Here is a 17271-nt window from a genome sequence, read left to right as displayed (position 1 = left end):
GGGGGTGGATTGGGGGATCCCAAATCGATTGAAGAAGGGAATGAGTGCCAGCGAGGATATTGGGCACCGAAGGAGGGTGGATTGTGAGATCCCATCGGTTGGGGAGGAGAATGGGGAGGAGAATGAAGCATTGTTTATAAGGGTGTGGAAACCTCTCTCAAACAAACGCGTTTTAAAAACCTTGAGGGGAAGTCCGAAAGGAAAAGCCTAAAGAGGACAATATCTGCTGGTGGTAGGCTTTGGCCGTTACATAGATACAACCAACGGTATCACCTACCTAAGAAAATATTAAACATTCTATGCGAGCGTTTTAAGGTCCTGCAGTTTTTCATTTGAATTAGACGAGACACATGTAAATTAGAACGAATATCCATGGTTATCAAATATCTCAAACCTCCTTATCTCCCCTAACAGCATTCAAGATTAATCCCTTCATAATTTTCCAAACTTGTAAAGATAACAGCAGCTGCATTCCCCTTCATACTGTTTCATTTCATCTTGTCATACCAACTCCTATCGCTATAAGTCAAATAGAGTAAGGTTGTAAACTCCATGTCAAACTACAATGAGATGAAAATTTTAGATATCAAATGGGACCACAAAGAATGAGACTCAACATTTTCAAGTCATCAATGAAATGGTTCTGGAAATCGTGATTGGGCTCTTCCTCACCAAAAGCAGAGAAGGTGAGCTAGCAATAGTCCATAATTCATCTGAAAATTTACTTCAAAGGAAAGCCTCTAGAGCTTCTAAAAAGGTTAACCCATCTTTACCTTCTAGTAAATCTCTTCATACAGATGAACGGTAGATTTGTCCAGCTTCAGTAACTTATCAAACTTGATAACTTTCAGAATATGCTTTTTCTTTTTCCTAAAGACTATGCAGACAAGCAATTATTCATTCGAATCTCAACAATCAATCTATTCCAATGGGAGTAATTTTTCATACGAAGGTTGGTTCTGGGGAAAGGGAAGACATATCCGCAAACATTAATCAAAATAATATCTCGTTTTCATACATGAAGAAGTTGAAATTCCTAAAAGAAATATAAGAAAACGCTTGATCATAGTTTCTACAATACCTCCATAAGATAATTAACGAAAAAACAACTCCTAGTGTTTGAATCCAGCAATCTAGACACTTAGAGCTAACTCTCTTCCTAAATAGAAACTAAAAAATGTGAATAAATCCAGATTAGAAAGGGAAAAAGAAGAAATTAAAGAACTAGAGATTTGATAAACCCGTCCCCTACTGGATCAGTACATAAATGAACGGATTAAACAGCCAATGTCAAAATCATTGCTCAGATTTCTAATATATTGTTCAATTCTCTCATCAACAGAACACAGAAAAGAAATCAACAACTCCCATCAATAAGGAGAAAATAGGGGGGGAAATTTTACCCTCTTCATGGCGACGGCAGCACAAGCCAAATGAAGCTTACTCTTAAGGAAGGCCTGATATTCCTCGGAATCGATCGGAATATTCGGTGGCCCAGCATTGGTAGAAATGCTGCTGCTATTACAATTACTAGCGCCATCGCGATTAGCATTAAGTTTCTGCAATTGATTAGGGGCAGGGTCCTTGATCTCGATAACTTCGTCATGGTCTGCAGCAGAGGAATGAGGGGAAGTTTCAGAGGCTTCTTGAAGAAAGCACTGGAAGGCCCACTCCGATGCGCTACGGTTCATTTTGGAGCCTTCGTCAGCCGTCGGCAGCGGCCGTGACGGCGGAGGATCGGCGGCGGGTTGAGACGACCAGTACTGGTCAGAAATTTCACCCACTGAGAATACCCTATCCATTTTCTCTCTCTCTCTCCAAATGTCCTTCGTCTTGTCGACTCCTTTGCAAATTTGGTGCGGGAGAACTTTTAGCTCCGGTCGAGGGTATTTTCGTCATAAACAACCATTTCCACTTGGACCGATATTTATTTATATATATATTATATAAATATACATAAATTTAATAATCACACCGTTTTCGTCTATATATTGACAATAATAAGTTTTAAAATTTTTTTATAAAGGTGAATAGTGTTAATGTTATTTTTAAAATTTTATGTATATTTTTTAACCTATTACTAACCGAGTATTTTTAAATTTTTTTAAAAAATTTAACGAAATTTTAATTTTATATCTAATAAATACCTGAATTTTAAATTTAATGTTTAAAAGTTTCGAACCTATTCAATATCTTTTAAATTTTACGAATAAAATAAATATAAAATTATAATTTTTTTTATTAAATATCAAATGTGATCAATATTTTAAAATTTGAGAGATAAAAAATAAATAAAAAGAAAAGAATCCATAGACAAAACAAAAGTAAAAAAGTAAACCACTCTAAATATATAAATAAATAAATAAAATAAAATAAAATAAAAACTTTGGATATTATAAAATACAAGGTGGACAAAAAAAAAATAGATTTCCCATATTTTTAGTGGGAAAATAAAACGTGAAATGACCAAAAAGCCACACATAAAAGGACAAAGGATAATATCATTTTGTGGTGCAGATGGAATTTTCCCCACACTTTTTGAATTGAAGAGAGAGAAAAGAGGAGAGAGAAAAGGACAAGTGGGTTCCAATGGATGGCTTTCCAATGATATGGATAACCACAACTTTGAGGCCCATCAAAACCATGGCCCACTTATCAGGGCCCATACCCTTTTTTCCCCTAATAAATATAATTTTTTTTTTATGTCCCAATAATTGAATAAATACATAATAATAATTTTTTCTAAAAAATCTCTTCTTCCTATTTGATTAAAAACAACAGGGTTTATTTATTTATTTACTTATTTACGGTTAAAATTTATTATAAAGAGTGATAGGATAATAAATAACTATAAAATGAAATAAACACATAGACACGAGATGATGTGTCAGTAAGGACGCTAGCCCCAAAAGGGGTGGATTTGATAAGGGTCCCACATCGATTAGAGAAAGGAAAGAGTGCCAGCGAGGACGTTGGGCCCTGAAAGGGATGGATTGTGGAAGTTCCACATTGGTTGGGGAGGGGAACTAAACATTCTTTATAAATGTGTGGAAACTTTCCCGTTTTAAAGCCTCGAGAGGAAGCCGAAAAGGGAAAGTCCAAAGAAACTATATCTGTGATCTGAGCTATTATTAAAAAAATAAAATTAAGNTGACCAAAAAGCCACACATAAAAGGACAAAGGATAATATCATTTTGTGGTGCAGATGGAATTTTCCCCACACTTTTTGAATTGAAGAGAGAGAAAAGAGGAGAGAGAAAAGGACAAGTGGGTTCCAATGGATGGCTTTCCAATGATATGGATAACCACAACTTTGAGGCCCATCAAAACCATGGCCCACTTATCAGGGCCCATACCCTTTTTTCCCCTAATAAATATAATTTTTTTTTTATGTCCCAATAATTGAATAAATACATAATAATAATTTTTTCTAAAAAATCTCTTCTTCCTATTTGATTAAAAACAACAGGGTTTATTTATTTATTTACTTATTTACGGTTAAAATTTATTATAAAGAGTGATAGGATAATAAATAACTATAAAATGAAATAAACACATAGACACGAGATGATGTGTCAGTAAGGACGCTAGCCCCAAAAGGGGTGGATTTGATAAGGGTCCCACATCGATTAGAGAAAGGAAAGAGTGCCAGCGAGGACGTTGGGCCCTGAAAGGGATGGATTGTGGAAGTTCCACATTGGTTGGGGAGGGGAACTAAACATTCTTTATAAATGTGTGGAAACTTTCCCGTTTTAAAGCCTCGAGAGGAAGCCGAAAAGGGAAAGTCCAAAGAAACTATATCTGTGATCTGAGCTATTATTAAAAAAATAAAATTAAGGACCCAATTATATATTTTAATGTCTCTAAAATAGGCTTTTTGTCTCCTCACCCTCCCACTTGTTCAATAAAAAGGAAGGCCAATATGAAGATTTTTCTAAATGGCTAATTATCATCATCCACTTGCCTTCATATCTATATATATATATTCCTATTTTCATTTAAAAATTAAAACTAAATTTAAAATATTCAAATTTATTTTAGAAATTATTATGTTTATATCGACGGGACTATAACGGAGTGTACATCACCATTTTCGATGTATTTGTAAGCCGAGTTGAGCAATTGTTTGAAGATCGAAAATTAATTTTTTTTTTAAATAAAAAAAGTGAGATATTATTAATTTTTTAATATATATATTTTTTTTTAATGATAAAAGGATAATATGAATTTGTGATGGATATTAAATTCCAAAAAAAAAAAAAAAAAAAAATTNTCTAAAAAATCTCTTCTTCCTATTTGATTAAAAACAACAGGGTTTATTTATTTATTTACTTATTTACGGTTAAAATTTATTATAAAGAGTGATAGGATAATAAATAACTATAAAATGAAATAAACACATAGACACGAGATGATGTGTCAGTAAGGACGCTAGCCCCAAAAGGGGTGGATTTGATAAGGGTCCCACATCGATTAGAGAAAGGAAAGAGTGCCAGCGAGGACGTTGGGCCCTGAAAGGGATGGATTGTGGAAGTTCCACATTGGTTGGGGAGGGGAACTAAACATTCTTTATAAATGTGTGGAAACTTTCCCGTTTTAAAGCCTCGAGAGGAAGCCGAAAAGGGAAAGTCCAAAGAAACTATATCTGTGATCTGAGCTATTATTAAAAAAATAAAATTAAGGACCCAATTATATATTTTAATGTCTCTAAAATAGGCTTTTTGTCTCCTCACCCTCCCACTTGTTCAATAAAAAGGAAGGCCAATATGAAGATTTTTCTAAATGGCTAATTATCATCATCCACTTGCCTTCATATCTATATATATATATTCCTATTTTCATTTAAAAATTAAAACTAAATTTAAAATATTCAAATTTATTTTAGAAATTATTATGTTTATATCGACGGGACTATAACGGAGTGTACATCACCATTTTCGATGTATTTGTAAGCCGAGTTGAGCAATTGTTTGAAGATCGAAAATTAATTTTTTTTTTAAATAAAAAAAGTGAGATATTATTAATTTTTTAATATATATATTTTTTTTTAATGATAAAAGGATAATATGAATTTGTGATGGATATTAAATTCCAAAAAAAAAAAAAAAAAAAAAATTGAAGATGGGGAGAGGCCAAGTGGGTTCCAATGGATGGTTGCTTACCAATGATACGTACGGATACTCAAAATGGATAACACACTCAACAACTTTGAGGCCCATATAAAAGGCCCACATTATGTGGGCCCAACCTTATTCTTATTCTTATTATTTTTATTAAAAAAGAAAAAAAGAAAAAATTTCAATAATATCTTTAATCTTTCCCAAAAAAAATAATAATAATAATAATAATAATAATAAATAAATAAATAAATAATATCTTTCAAGAAAAATTTAAAAAAATTTAATTTTAAATTAAAACCATTTTGTTTTAAAAATATCATTAAATTTTTAAACTGTTTTTAATAAAAATACTTTTGAAGGACGGGATATTTATGAATTTTTTTAAAGAGTATATTTGAAACACTGTTAAAAGTTTAAAGAATTTTTTCTTTTAAATAAAGTATTAACGGTTTCCATCCAAAACTAACGCTAAAATATTTTTTAGAATTTCTTTTAAAGTAAAGATATTATTAATTTTTTTTTTAAAGATTAGAGATATTTTTGAGACCAAATACAAAACCTATAAATATTTTTATTAATTAAGCGTTTATTAAATTACAAATTTAATTTTTGAACCATTATAGTCCCTTCAATTAAAAAAAAAATTGATATAAATTAAAATTTTATAGTACTTTAGGTTAAAAAATTTGAAAATTTTAGAATTAAATTTATGATTTTAAAAGTTTAAGAACCAAATAGACATAAACTCCCAAGTTGAATGACTAAATTTATAATATATATATATATATATTTTTTCGCTCAATTTTAAAACTATTTGATTCTTTTTAAGTATACCCATTTTCGATCTATAAAATGATTCCGTTTTATTCTCGAGGTACAAGAATATTTAATCAAATCTGTATTGAGTAAACATAGTTGAAATTAAACATAGAAATATGATTTGAAATTATATTTGATTTAACGTCTGATTTTTTAATTTAAAGGCTTCAATTCCTCGAAATAATATTTAAAAAATTTCAGAATTAGATATAATTAAACTCTACAGAAAACTTCAGAGATGAGACAAAATTTCTTATCGAGAATTCAATAAGAATAGAGGTTGAAATAGACGTCGGGATGGAGATGGGAAAGTTTTCTCGTCCCTGCCCTATTTTGTGGACATCTCTACTCTCTATTATTTCAAACGAGCATTTTCACATGAAATAATACTCTCGGTTAAATATTTGTATTAATTTCCATGTGATATATATAAGTTATGTAAAGACGAATTCATATATTCCTATAAATCGAAGCTTTTTTTAGATATAACAAATATGAAATTTGGAGATTTGATTCTTTGATAAGAAATTTATGTCAATTATCGTTGAGCTATGTTCATATTGGCACATCCGAGCTTCCCGTCTTCGATAACCAAAGTTTCAACTTTTTTAAGATTAGAGTAGTTTTTGGACTACACATCACGACGTGAAGGTTTTTTAACGACAAAAAGGACAAAACAAAACGTTATTAAGACTCTATTTTGTTTTAATGACTCGAGAGTTTGACAAAGTCGTAATCAAAGATTCAAAAACTGAATAAATTATCACGTTTTTTTCTCTTTTACGTAATTTATACTAAAATGGAACCTATATATATATATATATATATTATTGGGTCAAAGTTCAAACATATCATAGGACTTGATGAAGCGTATTAGAACTTCCATCCATTTAAATATTATGTTCCACTTATAATAAACTTTATTTAATTTGTTTAAAACACTATTATTCAATGACGTGAGATTTCATATCGGTTAAAGAGGAGAACGAAACATTTCTTATAAAGGTTTGAAAACCTCTCTCTAACAAAAGCGTTTTAAAACTATGAGGTTGACGTCGATATGTAACGGGTCAAAGCAAATAATATCTGCTAGCAATCGATTTGGGCTATTACAAATGGTATACAGCCAGACATTGAGCGGTGTGGCAGCGATGACACTAGCCCCGAAGGGGAGTGGATTGTGAGATCTCACGATTGGAGATGATAACGAAACAATTCTTATAAGAGATGTGGAAACCTCTACATCTTTAAAACCGTGAACACGAACGGGTCAAGATGGACAAATATCTATTTAGTTTCATTAAATCTAAAACATGTTTTAAGGTCAAATATAGTGTTAGATTACAAGTTAAGTCGCCTATTTACATTCAATAAAAACATGTTGCATGTTCTAAGAATTGTCCCACGAGATAATTTTGTCAACTCGAGACACTTGGATTAACAAATTTACGAGGATCAAGTTGAGAATTTTAAATTTTCCGAGCCTAAATTGAAGCTAAAGTTACTATATTAACATTAAAATAATAATTTATAAATCTAGTCTCTAAAACCCGTTTAATAATCAGTACGGTTTTAGCTTTTGAAATCGTCAATAGAAAGTAGATAATGAAGCATAAAAATTTACGAGTAGAAATAGTATTTACAAATTTAATCTAAAATATTCTTAATTATTTCATCGAAAGCAAAACTTGATTTATCTGCTCTCTTTAAAAAACATCTCTCAAATAAACTTTGCGGTTCATGTCGATAAACTCGTGCTTGTCGGGAGGGATGTCAGGAAATCTATGCAGCAAAACATCCGACATCTAAACTGACATTTCAATAATTTATAAAAACAGAACTGTTCGTTTTATTATCTAATTCTAAAAAAGTTTTGAAAATTTGACGAAGAACGCAAACGTACCTACTAAAATCATAGTAAACACGAACAGAAAACAAGTTGGATCTATATTGGATCTCACTTGAATCGACCCATCTATTCTCCTGAGGAGAAGTTTGGTTTCAAACCCCGATTCAAACAGGAGAAGTATGCTAATGTGCCTTGGAACATTTAAAGTCTAAATCGTTCATGCTTCATCTTCGACAGAACTGAAGATTTGGACTCTAATACTCATAGTTTGGGATGATAGACTCGATTATTGGTTCATGGTAGTAGTGTAGCCTACCTGCATCTCATCTTGTTTTAATCTCACCTAGGATGGCTTACACTCGTTGCAACTAGCTTTCATCGAGCAATATTGAGAATGTGACAATCCAATGTTAGAAATCACGACTCTCCACAATAATATGATATTGACCACTTNCACGCTCCACCACTGAGCTAAAGCCCGTCGTGCGGGCCTCCCGCTGGGGCCCGCTATGCCAAAAGCGAGAGAAACCCGAGTGAAAACTAAAAAAACAATTCGAAAGGTATCATCTTTTTCGAGTCCAAATTCAACCCTTTAGAATTGACTTAAAAAAAATGGTAAGAAAAGTAAGAATCTTTTCGTAACTAACTCTAAATTTCCATATTCTCTTAGTACCTTACTAAGGTGTCATGCTTATCTTTTGTCTGAAACGATCATGCTCATCTTTTGTTTGAAACGATCGGGAAAATATAAATTTTTTTGTAACGACCCTAAATTTCCACGTACTCAGAGTCTCTATTAACGTCTCATGCTCATCTTTTTGTCTGAATCAATCGGATTGATCTGGTTTGGCGGGTTTGGAAATTGGAGCTGCCGTTATGGCGGAGGAGAGAGATGGGACCAACGGGAAGGGTAAGAGAAAAATAAATGAATGGCCGTCTTTCCTCGCTCACTTCACCCTTCTCGTCTATTAATAGCCACCACAGCCTACCCGCTCTGCGCCACGCCATTCCATTCGCTACCCATTTCCCCTTCTCCGCTTTCATCACTGCCCATTACGTCTTCTTCCCCAATTCTATCTATTAGAATCGTGAATTTCCGCCATTTTTCTGGTAAAAAACCCCAACTCCGAACTTGATTTTGTGCCTTCCTCTGCTTTCTTTTCTTCATTTGTTGTTGATTCTTGCAATGTTTCCGTGTTTTCGTTCAATTTAGGGTTTCGATTTCTGGGTAGTTCTTGATTTATTGTTTTTCGTTTGATTTGTTTGAATTTTGTGAAATTCACATTCACTTCTGATGATGAATCTCCATAACGTTGCAGAATGGGGAGCGCAGGGGAAGCGAATTATGGTTCTTACACTTATCAGGAGCTTGAAAGAGAGCCGTATTGGCCATCGGAGAAGCTGAGAATCTCCATCACCGGCGCTGGTGGGTTTATCGCCTCTCACATTGCTAGGCGTTTGAAGAGCGAAGGCCATTACATCATTGCTTCTGATTGGAAAAAGAATGAACACATGACAGAGGATATGTTCTGCCATGAATTCCATCTTGTTGATCTTAGAGTGATGGAAAATTGCTTGAAGGTCACTGAAAAAGTCGACCATGTCTTCAATTTAGCTGCTGATATGGGCGGTATGGGCTTCATCCAATCCAATCACTCTGTTATCATGTATAATAACACCATGATTAGCTTCAATATGCTTGAAGCTGCAAGAATCAATGGCGTCAAGAGGTTAGTTTTCATGAAAATCTTTCTCAATTCATGGTTTCTAGAACGATACAGGACTGGTTAATGCTTTTATCCTTTAGAATCATGGCTTGTGGGTGGTGGGGTCAGGATGAGCTAGAAATTTTTATGAGCTATTATGTGTATAATCATTGTTCTTGGCTTTGTCCCTTCCATCTTGTGGATACAGGTTTTTCTATGCATCTAGTGCTTGTATCTACCCTGAATTTAAGCAATTGGAAACTAATGTGAGCTTGAAAGAGTCAGATGCTTGGCCTGCTGAGGTGCATATTTGCTTCTATGTTAACGACTAAGAAACGAAGCTATTGTTAGCTATGTCGTTATTAAAACCGTGTTAACGATTGTTTTGTAGCCTCAAGATGCTTATGGTTTGGAGAAGCTTGCTACGGAGGAGTTGTGCAAGCATTATACAAAGGATTTTGGTATCGAGTGTCGAGTTGGGAGGTTTCATAACATTTATGGTCCGTTCGGAACATGGAAAGGTAGATCAAAATGCTGAAAAGGGTTATATTTCATTTGAACTTATCTTGTATGATCTAATGCTATCAGTTTATTCATGTAGGTGGAAGGGAAAAGGCTCCTGCTGCATTTTGTAGAAAGGCTCTTACTTCTGTAGACAAGTTTGAGATGTGGGGTGATGGTCTTCAGACAAGATCTTTCACTTTCATTGATGAATGTGTTGAAGGTGTCCTTAGGTAAGCAAGCTCATCTGCTGCAAATTCCATGTTTAAAATTTTTGCTTCTCGGATTTGATACGATCGGCCAAGGTGGCTGAAGCCTTCCTTGAATTAGTTGGGCTTGATGTAACATTCCAAGCCTACCGCTAGAAGATATTGTCCTCTTTGGGCTTTAAAACGCATCTGCTAGGGAGAGGTTTCCACACCCTTCCAAATAATATTTCGTTCTCCTCTCCGTTCTCCTCTCCAACCGATGTGGGATCTCACAATCCACACCCTTCCAAATACTATTTGTTTCAGCCCAAGCCCACCGCTAACAGATATTGTTCTCTCTGAGCTTTTCCTTCTAGGCTTCCACTCAAGGTTTTAAAATGTCTCTGCTAGAGAAAGGTTTCCACACCCTTACAAAGAATGTTTCGTTCTCCTCCCTAACCAATGTGGGATCTCACACTTGGCCATTACCGTTATAGTACTTTTTGGCTTATTGGTTTCAGCTCTAGCTTCACTAAATTAAGGTTGAGCTAAAGGGAAAATGATGTATAGATTGTATGTAGGCTGTACACTGATCTGTTTGGTTGTGAACTTTTTGATTCATGAATTGGGATGACTGCTTAATGATTGATGTCTTTGTTGAGTGAACGAACAGCTCGATTGCTTGGCGATCTTTTGTTACAAACCATGGCTCGCTCAGGATGAGATTTTAATCGTCGAACTTCTGTTTACAGATTGACAAAGTCGGACTTCCGTGAGCCAGTGAACATTGGAAGCGACGAGATGGTGAGCATGAACGAAATGGCTGAAATCGTTCTGAGCTTCGATAACAAAAAGCTTCCAATTCACCACATCCCTGGTCCCGAGGGTGTCCGTGGTCGTAACTCGGACAACACACTCATCAAAGAGAAACTTGGGTGGGCTCCCACAATGAAGTTGAAGGTAAATGTCGAGCCATTCGTTTTCATCTCGACGATCCTAAATTCTTCGCAACTTCGTCACCTATGCTTTCCTGTATATTATGTGTAGGATGGTTTGAGAATTACCTACTTCTGGATCAAGGAGCAAATTGAAAAAGAGAAGTCTCAAGGCATTGACCTTTCACTTTATGGATCATCAAAGGTTGTTGGTACCCAAGCTCCGGTTCAACTCGGGTCTCTCCGTGCTGCCGATGGTAAAGAGTAATTAGTTAACACCCGGATAAGCCGTTCGGGTTGTATCGGTGCAACCCGACCTATACTAGCTGTTTTCAAAAGTTTCTATTACTACCTACTACATTCTGTGTAGTGTTCAGATGTTACTGGATACTTTTATATGCCTACTATTCTATTCAATTCTACATGCCCTTAAGGAAGTACTGTAGTTTTGTTTAGCAGGTTCATGTTCTTGTCTGATTTCTTATAGATTTTCCACTTTATTTCACTGTTAATTCTGAAACCTATGCTTCGTTCAACAGAGAGCAGAGGTCTGAACTTTTTGTGTATGATTTTACAACGTTTATCCAAGTTTATCTTGCACGTCCCTATGTTTAGGGTAAGATTGATTTTTTTTCCTTAAAAAAAAGATTAAGAGACAGTTTGTAACTATTTAAGTCTATCGCTAGCAGATATGGTTCGTTATGTATCACTATGAGCCTCACGCGTTTGTTGGGGAGAGATTTTTATACCCTTGTAAGAAATGCTTTGTTATCCTCTCCAACTTCGGATCTCATAATTCACCCCTTCGAGCCTCTCCAATTTGGGATCTTACAATCCACCCCCTCCGAGGCCCAGCGTCTTCACTGACACACCGTTGACTTTGCTTTGGCCCGTTACGTATTGCATTTAGGGGAGATTTGACTCGTCGAGAAAATCATGTACGTAAAAGGGATCAAAATCAAAGCAAAAAGTGATGGTTCAAGAAGGGAAAAGAAGAGAAATCACTTGGTGCCAATGAGGCCACCTTCCCATCTGCTTCACCTTTTGCTTTGTGGTCCTTTATAAGGACGTGTACATTTCCTAATTCATTTTCAACTGCCCCTTTTTCCTTGTCCTTTTCTGGGGCAATGGCCCGCATTGGTAATAGGTAGCGAATAAAAAATGATTCGACTGAAAATTAATATCAAACTTAAGTCACATCTTTATTAGTATTAAACAGAACTCGTTTATCAATCAATATCAACTTAGGTATGATTCAATAGTTAAGACATATTTATAACGCTAGAGTGATGTAATAAATTTTGGAGAAATGAATATTAAATACTAATACTAAAATTTTATCATATTCAACATTAATAAAAGAAAATTTGTAACCTTGGGAGTAAATATGCTCTCTGTGTACTACAAAGTAATACGAATATTTTGTAATCAACCTGAAATTATTGTGGTTGATGTTACTGTTTCCAAACATATGGGACCATAGACCAATAAATAAGGTCATATTTGGGTATATACCCGTTGATGAGCATATACCCTTCGATCGAGAGGCTCTCACGTCGAGTTCAAAAAAAAGCAAAAATAATAATAATAAAAAAAAAATCTCATTTGTTAATCGTCAATATTGGAGAGATGTAAGCAATGAAATGAGAGATAAAGTTACATGGTTCAAATACTTGCACATACAAAAAAAAATTATTCGACAAAAAAATTGGCCGAACTTCTTAACTGGTTGAATTATGTTCGACAACTAAAATAAATGAACTTCGGGGAGAGGCGAAGGCGAGAAGATGTGGAAAATAGTAGTGTAACGTGTTTCATTAAGTGATGACTCTCACGAAACAAAATGTTATACGTGGACTCCTCAAAAAGCTCTCAAATAAAGTACAGGTCATTTTCACTAAGATTGTGAATCAACATTTATATACAAAAATTAATTTTAAAAAAAAAATCTTTGTTTTAATTTTGGTTAAATCATAAACTAAAACAAGTTTCTGTTCTATTTTATGAGGTATTTGGCTGGACAAAATAATAGAATTTTCAAAGAAGTTAAGAAAGCTGGGGAAGAAATTTGGTAGTTAGTAAGGTTTAATGGTTCTCTGTTTTCGGTTCGAGAGGAAAACGGAACATTCTTTATAAAGTTGTGGAAACTTCTCCCTAGCAAACGCGTTTTAAAAACCTTGAGAGAAAGCTCGAAAAGGAAAGCTCAAAGAGGACAATATCTGCTGACAGTGGGTTTGGGCCGTTAGTGTTTGTGAGATCCCACATCGATTGGAGAGGAGAACGAAATATTCGTGGAAACCTCTCCCTAGCAGATGCACTAAAAACTTTGAGGGGAAGCTCCTGCAAACAATATTTGCTAGCGGTGGATTTTGGTCATTAGAGTGTTAGACTTCTACATTTTGGGGCTTCTATGCAACCTCTAAGTATGGAAAAGAAGGTGCACTTTGCGAAAAGAAAACAAGAAATTCAAAGAATAAATATCAATAAAGCAAGCAAAGAAAAGGATGCAAATGAAGCATGCATTTTACTTTTAATCTCACCAGACAAAAGCTTCACCTAGGAGTACATGAATTTTTCTGGTAGGATTATAAATTGTTCCTCACAAAAATGTATAACTAAATCCCATCTGAATGATACATTTTATTCTGATTCTGTATGTCATGGTATAAAACTATTGGCCACTTCAAGGGGCTCCAAATTCAGTATGGTATATAATGAACATGACTATGTTTCAGGATAACATGCTAGCCCAAAGGAGTTTGATATCATAATTACTTTACTCTTAAATGCTCGTACCTGATCATAAGAGAATGATGATCGAAGAAACGACCGATTCCGTAAGTGATGACGCGAGCTTCAGATGTAACATGGTCACCTTGCTCATTTGGGGTCACAATCATAATACACAGGACTGGCTTCAAGCTGCTCCACAAATATCTCCAAAATCTCCTTCGCAAGTTTTTCAACTTGATTTTTTTCAGATATCGAACCACACTTCTCCTTCGCTATATCAGCAAATATTGCATCATAGAGAAGAACCATGGCATCATTGGCTTCTGTAGGTGGTAAGCCCAGTTCCCTCCATTCTTTTTCGAAGTAATTCCTGATTTTTTGCAAAGTTGTTACCTCATCCTCTTCTTTATGGGTTCCCTGCCACTGCCAGAGCTTTTCTATGACATTGCTGAATTGCTTCTCGTCAGCCAAAAGCTGCAACTCACATCAGGAATTACAATATTTTCAAAAGTATTCATAGTTCCCAAATAGTAGTAAGAAGTCATGCAAGTCACTATTCACTAGAGTAGATTAGATGAAAATAAAACTTCATCACAAAGAAGAAAACTACCAGATCTCACTGTGTATATATACATTCAGTTTACAATATCTGAAGTGCAGGTCAGAATAGAATATTTCTAGTGGAACATCTTTCACAATCCACAATCCCTAGAGAGATAGTTCATTAATAGACCAAGGGATAAGTAATTCGACGCATTCACATCCAGATCATGAATGTTTGGAATCCATATTATGCAAGGAGACATTGCTTTTGCTAATTCGAATTGAAGGGTGATATAAAATCGGTCTATTTCCGGCATCATATCCATAGTTAGCGGCGCATTCATCATAGTTAGAAGCTCCAGCTNTAAATCATTTGAAAAACAGATTTGTTCAATAGCATGTCTCTTACAAGATCAATTAGGATTGGCTCTAGGATTGGCTCTAGTTCATGAAGAGAATATGGTTGAAGGAAACTATATGTGAAGGATCAGACATAAATTGATATACTTCGACTCCAGAGAACTAGCTCACTGCAATCAGTGGTATCTATCATCATAAGACCAACAGAAAGAATATTTTCCTCGAGCATAAAATAATAACAACAATTTCACATGGTATTAAGTGCAGTGGATAGTTCTAAGATCCAGAAGCTAGTCAACAAAGTGCAGAACTTGAGGGGAAAAGAAACTACAGGTCGGGGCTTACCCATTTTTTGTCAGTGCCTGTTACTGATAGTATAATGTTAAAATTTCCAAAATTAATGAATCCACAATTTGATGGGTGTAATCCTTCTAGTACGTAAAATGTCGGATGCAGATAAACCAGGCCAGTAAACTTATCTAAGAAAATATGCTAATGATGGTATTAAGGGTTTACTACACTTTCAAAGTTTCTCACAAAAAAAGGGTTTACAACACTTCCCAATTCCCGATGTCAAGGGGAAGATATCATTGAAGGGTATGTCCAAGGAAGAAAAGGAAAGGTACCGATTTACCTTTTTTATCTGAGCTCCATTAGCGACCTTGATACTTCGAATGAAAACATAAGGCTTTTTTGCAAGAGTATCTGCTAACTCTTGAAGGACAGGCTGAAGCACTTCTGCAAATTGAGCTTGGCCCAATTCATTGCTGCTCTCCACTTCGTGTTTTTGCAAGATGTCGCTCAGCAAAGGATATTCTGTTTCATCACTGGTATGTTACAAAGAGAAGTTCGTTGCAAATGCACACAGGTTATCACTTCAAATGTGAAGTAGGGTCCTTTTACTAATCAGTTAAAAAATAGAACAAATGCTCAAAACTAAAGTTCCTTAAGTCATAATAGAGAAAAGTTGTTTGAAAACCATTTCCAAGTTAGGAAAATGAGTCTGATCTGCATCTCCGTAATGTATTACAACATTCTAGAAATTCTTCCATACATTTAACGTGGAAAGCATTCATAGTCGTGATAAACATGTGAGGAAGTATGTTTTTTCAGCAAATAGTTATAGACTTGTACCAGTATAATAGCTCTATGTAGCTAGCTACTGTACCACTAAGAGGAGATTCAAAATATCCTCGCAGAAGCTTATGTAGGGGAGTTTTAAACATGATATGTTGAACACATGAAACAGTGGATATAATTGAGCAGAAATTTTTGAAAAATTCCACAAACAAAGGCAGGAAGACCAACTTGCAAATAAATTCGTTGTAGATGCGTGTACAAGACAATTCTCAGCTAAAGACATAGACCAAGTAAAAATTGAAAGTACGTTACCAAAAATTAAATAAGAAAAAAGGAAAAAAGGAGAAAAGGAGGAAAGTAAAATATGAATAAACCTGAGAGAGGTGGTACACCCGTTTCAACCCCCATGTGGATAAGAGCATTTTTAACCTCACTCTTCTTGATCTTTCCTTTATCTTCTGTATCTAAATCAGTGAAAAGGGTCTCGGCTAGCATTGCAAAATCATCTTCATCATCTAAGAAAACACGCAGATTGTTCCCATCCAAAATTGACACTACAACAGGATCATCTGGGAAAACAAAAATTTATTAGTAACGTTTTCTTGCTATAGAAATAAAACAAAGAGAAATAAATATCCAACAGATCGTTCATAATACACAGTTATCTAGGTAATCCTCGATCATTCTACTAGACTAAAATGGTTGAACCAGACAGATACATGATATTTGTACCAAGGTGTATATATATCTAAAATATCAGATTATAACTTTTGAGCGGATTATCTAGTTCATATTGGCAATCAACGACCTACACATGCTTGGAATCCAGTTAAACAACCAACATTTAATCCATCAGTTCAATTTCATCATGCTGAAACAATTTCTCCTTACTTTTCTGTTCATCCTTCACAGTCTAATTCACTATTCGCAAGATCTAAAATGTCAAATTCATGATTAAAAAAAAAAAAAAAAAAACACAACACTCAATCGTACTTCCTGATGAGCTGCCAAGAGCTCCGATAACGAAATTCACGAACATTACGCACTAAGACACCATACAAACACGAGAAAACAAGATACCTCGTAAACCATCGGCGATCGCAGCTACATAGTCCTTCAGAATCTCAGAGGCTCGTTCACGAGTGAGCTCCGATCGTCGGAAAGCAACAATGTCGTGGAAGCCAATGCGATTAAGAGCAGATGATCTGAGAGTCTCCGACAAGGCGATCCCGAACAGAGACGAGGAGACGGAGGAATCGGCAAGGTCAAGGACCTGAGCTCCGGTGACACTACGATCGGAGAAGGACAGAGAGAGGTCGATGGATCTTAGCTGCGTGCCGTCCAGGATCGTTATTGTGGCTTCTGACATTTTTTCGCAGAGAGGAAGAAAAGCTCGAGAGAGGGAAATGGAGAGTTTACTTCAAACGCGAAATTGAC

At 35.1% G+C, this 17271-nt stretch overlaps 3 protein-coding genes across 3 annotated transcripts in view; 1 reads left to right on the top strand and 2 right to left on the bottom strand.

The window, feature by feature from the left end:
* The window catches only part of LOC111804699 (light-inducible protein CPRF2), a 5023-nt gene extending 3178 nt beyond the window's left edge, over positions 1–1845 (bottom strand). The window contains exon 1 of the mRNA XM_023689454.1: positions 1404–1845. Within this exon, the coding sequence (XP_023545222.1) occupies positions 1404–1802 (399 nt within the window). The 5' untranslated portion in view covers positions 1803–1845. The remainder of the gene's footprint in view (positions 1–1403) is intronic.
* A 6878-nt stretch (positions 1846–8723) lies between these two features.
* LOC111805991 (GDP-mannose 3,5-epimerase 2) lies at positions 8724–11718 on the top strand. Its single transcript, XM_023691306.1, has 7 exons — positions 8724–8898; positions 9108–9518; positions 9703–9796; positions 9886–10015; positions 10096–10228; positions 10936–11143; positions 11231–11718. The coding sequence occupies exons 2-7, from the start codon at positions 9109–9111 to the stop codon at positions 11384–11386; spliced, it is 1131 nt and encodes a 376-aa protein (XP_023547074.1). The 5' UTR covers positions 8724–8898; position 9108; the 3' UTR covers positions 11387–11718.
* A 1903-nt stretch (positions 11719–13621) lies between these two features.
* On the bottom strand, positions 13622–17271 carry LOC111806141. The gene is made up of 4 exons (XM_023691504.1): positions 16915–17271; positions 16209–16403; positions 15389–15570; positions 13622–14325 (listed from the first exon to the last, which is right to left on the bottom strand). Exons 1-4 carry the CDS (start codon positions 17201–17203, stop codon positions 13999–14001), a joined length of 993 nt encoding a protein of 330 aa, XP_023547272.1. The 5' UTR covers positions 17204–17271; the 3' UTR covers positions 13622–13998.

The sequence above is a fragment of the Cucurbita pepo genome, chromosome LG11 (genome assembly GCF_002806865.2).
Source record: "Cucurbita pepo subsp. pepo cultivar mu-cu-16 chromosome LG11, ASM280686v2, whole genome shotgun sequence".
In the NCBI taxonomy this organism is placed as follows: domain Eukaryota; kingdom Viridiplantae; phylum Streptophyta; class Magnoliopsida; order Cucurbitales; family Cucurbitaceae; genus Cucurbita; species Cucurbita pepo.
The sequence above is the reverse complement of the archived record's forward strand: the minus strand, read 5'-3'. Positions and strand labels throughout refer to the sequence as shown.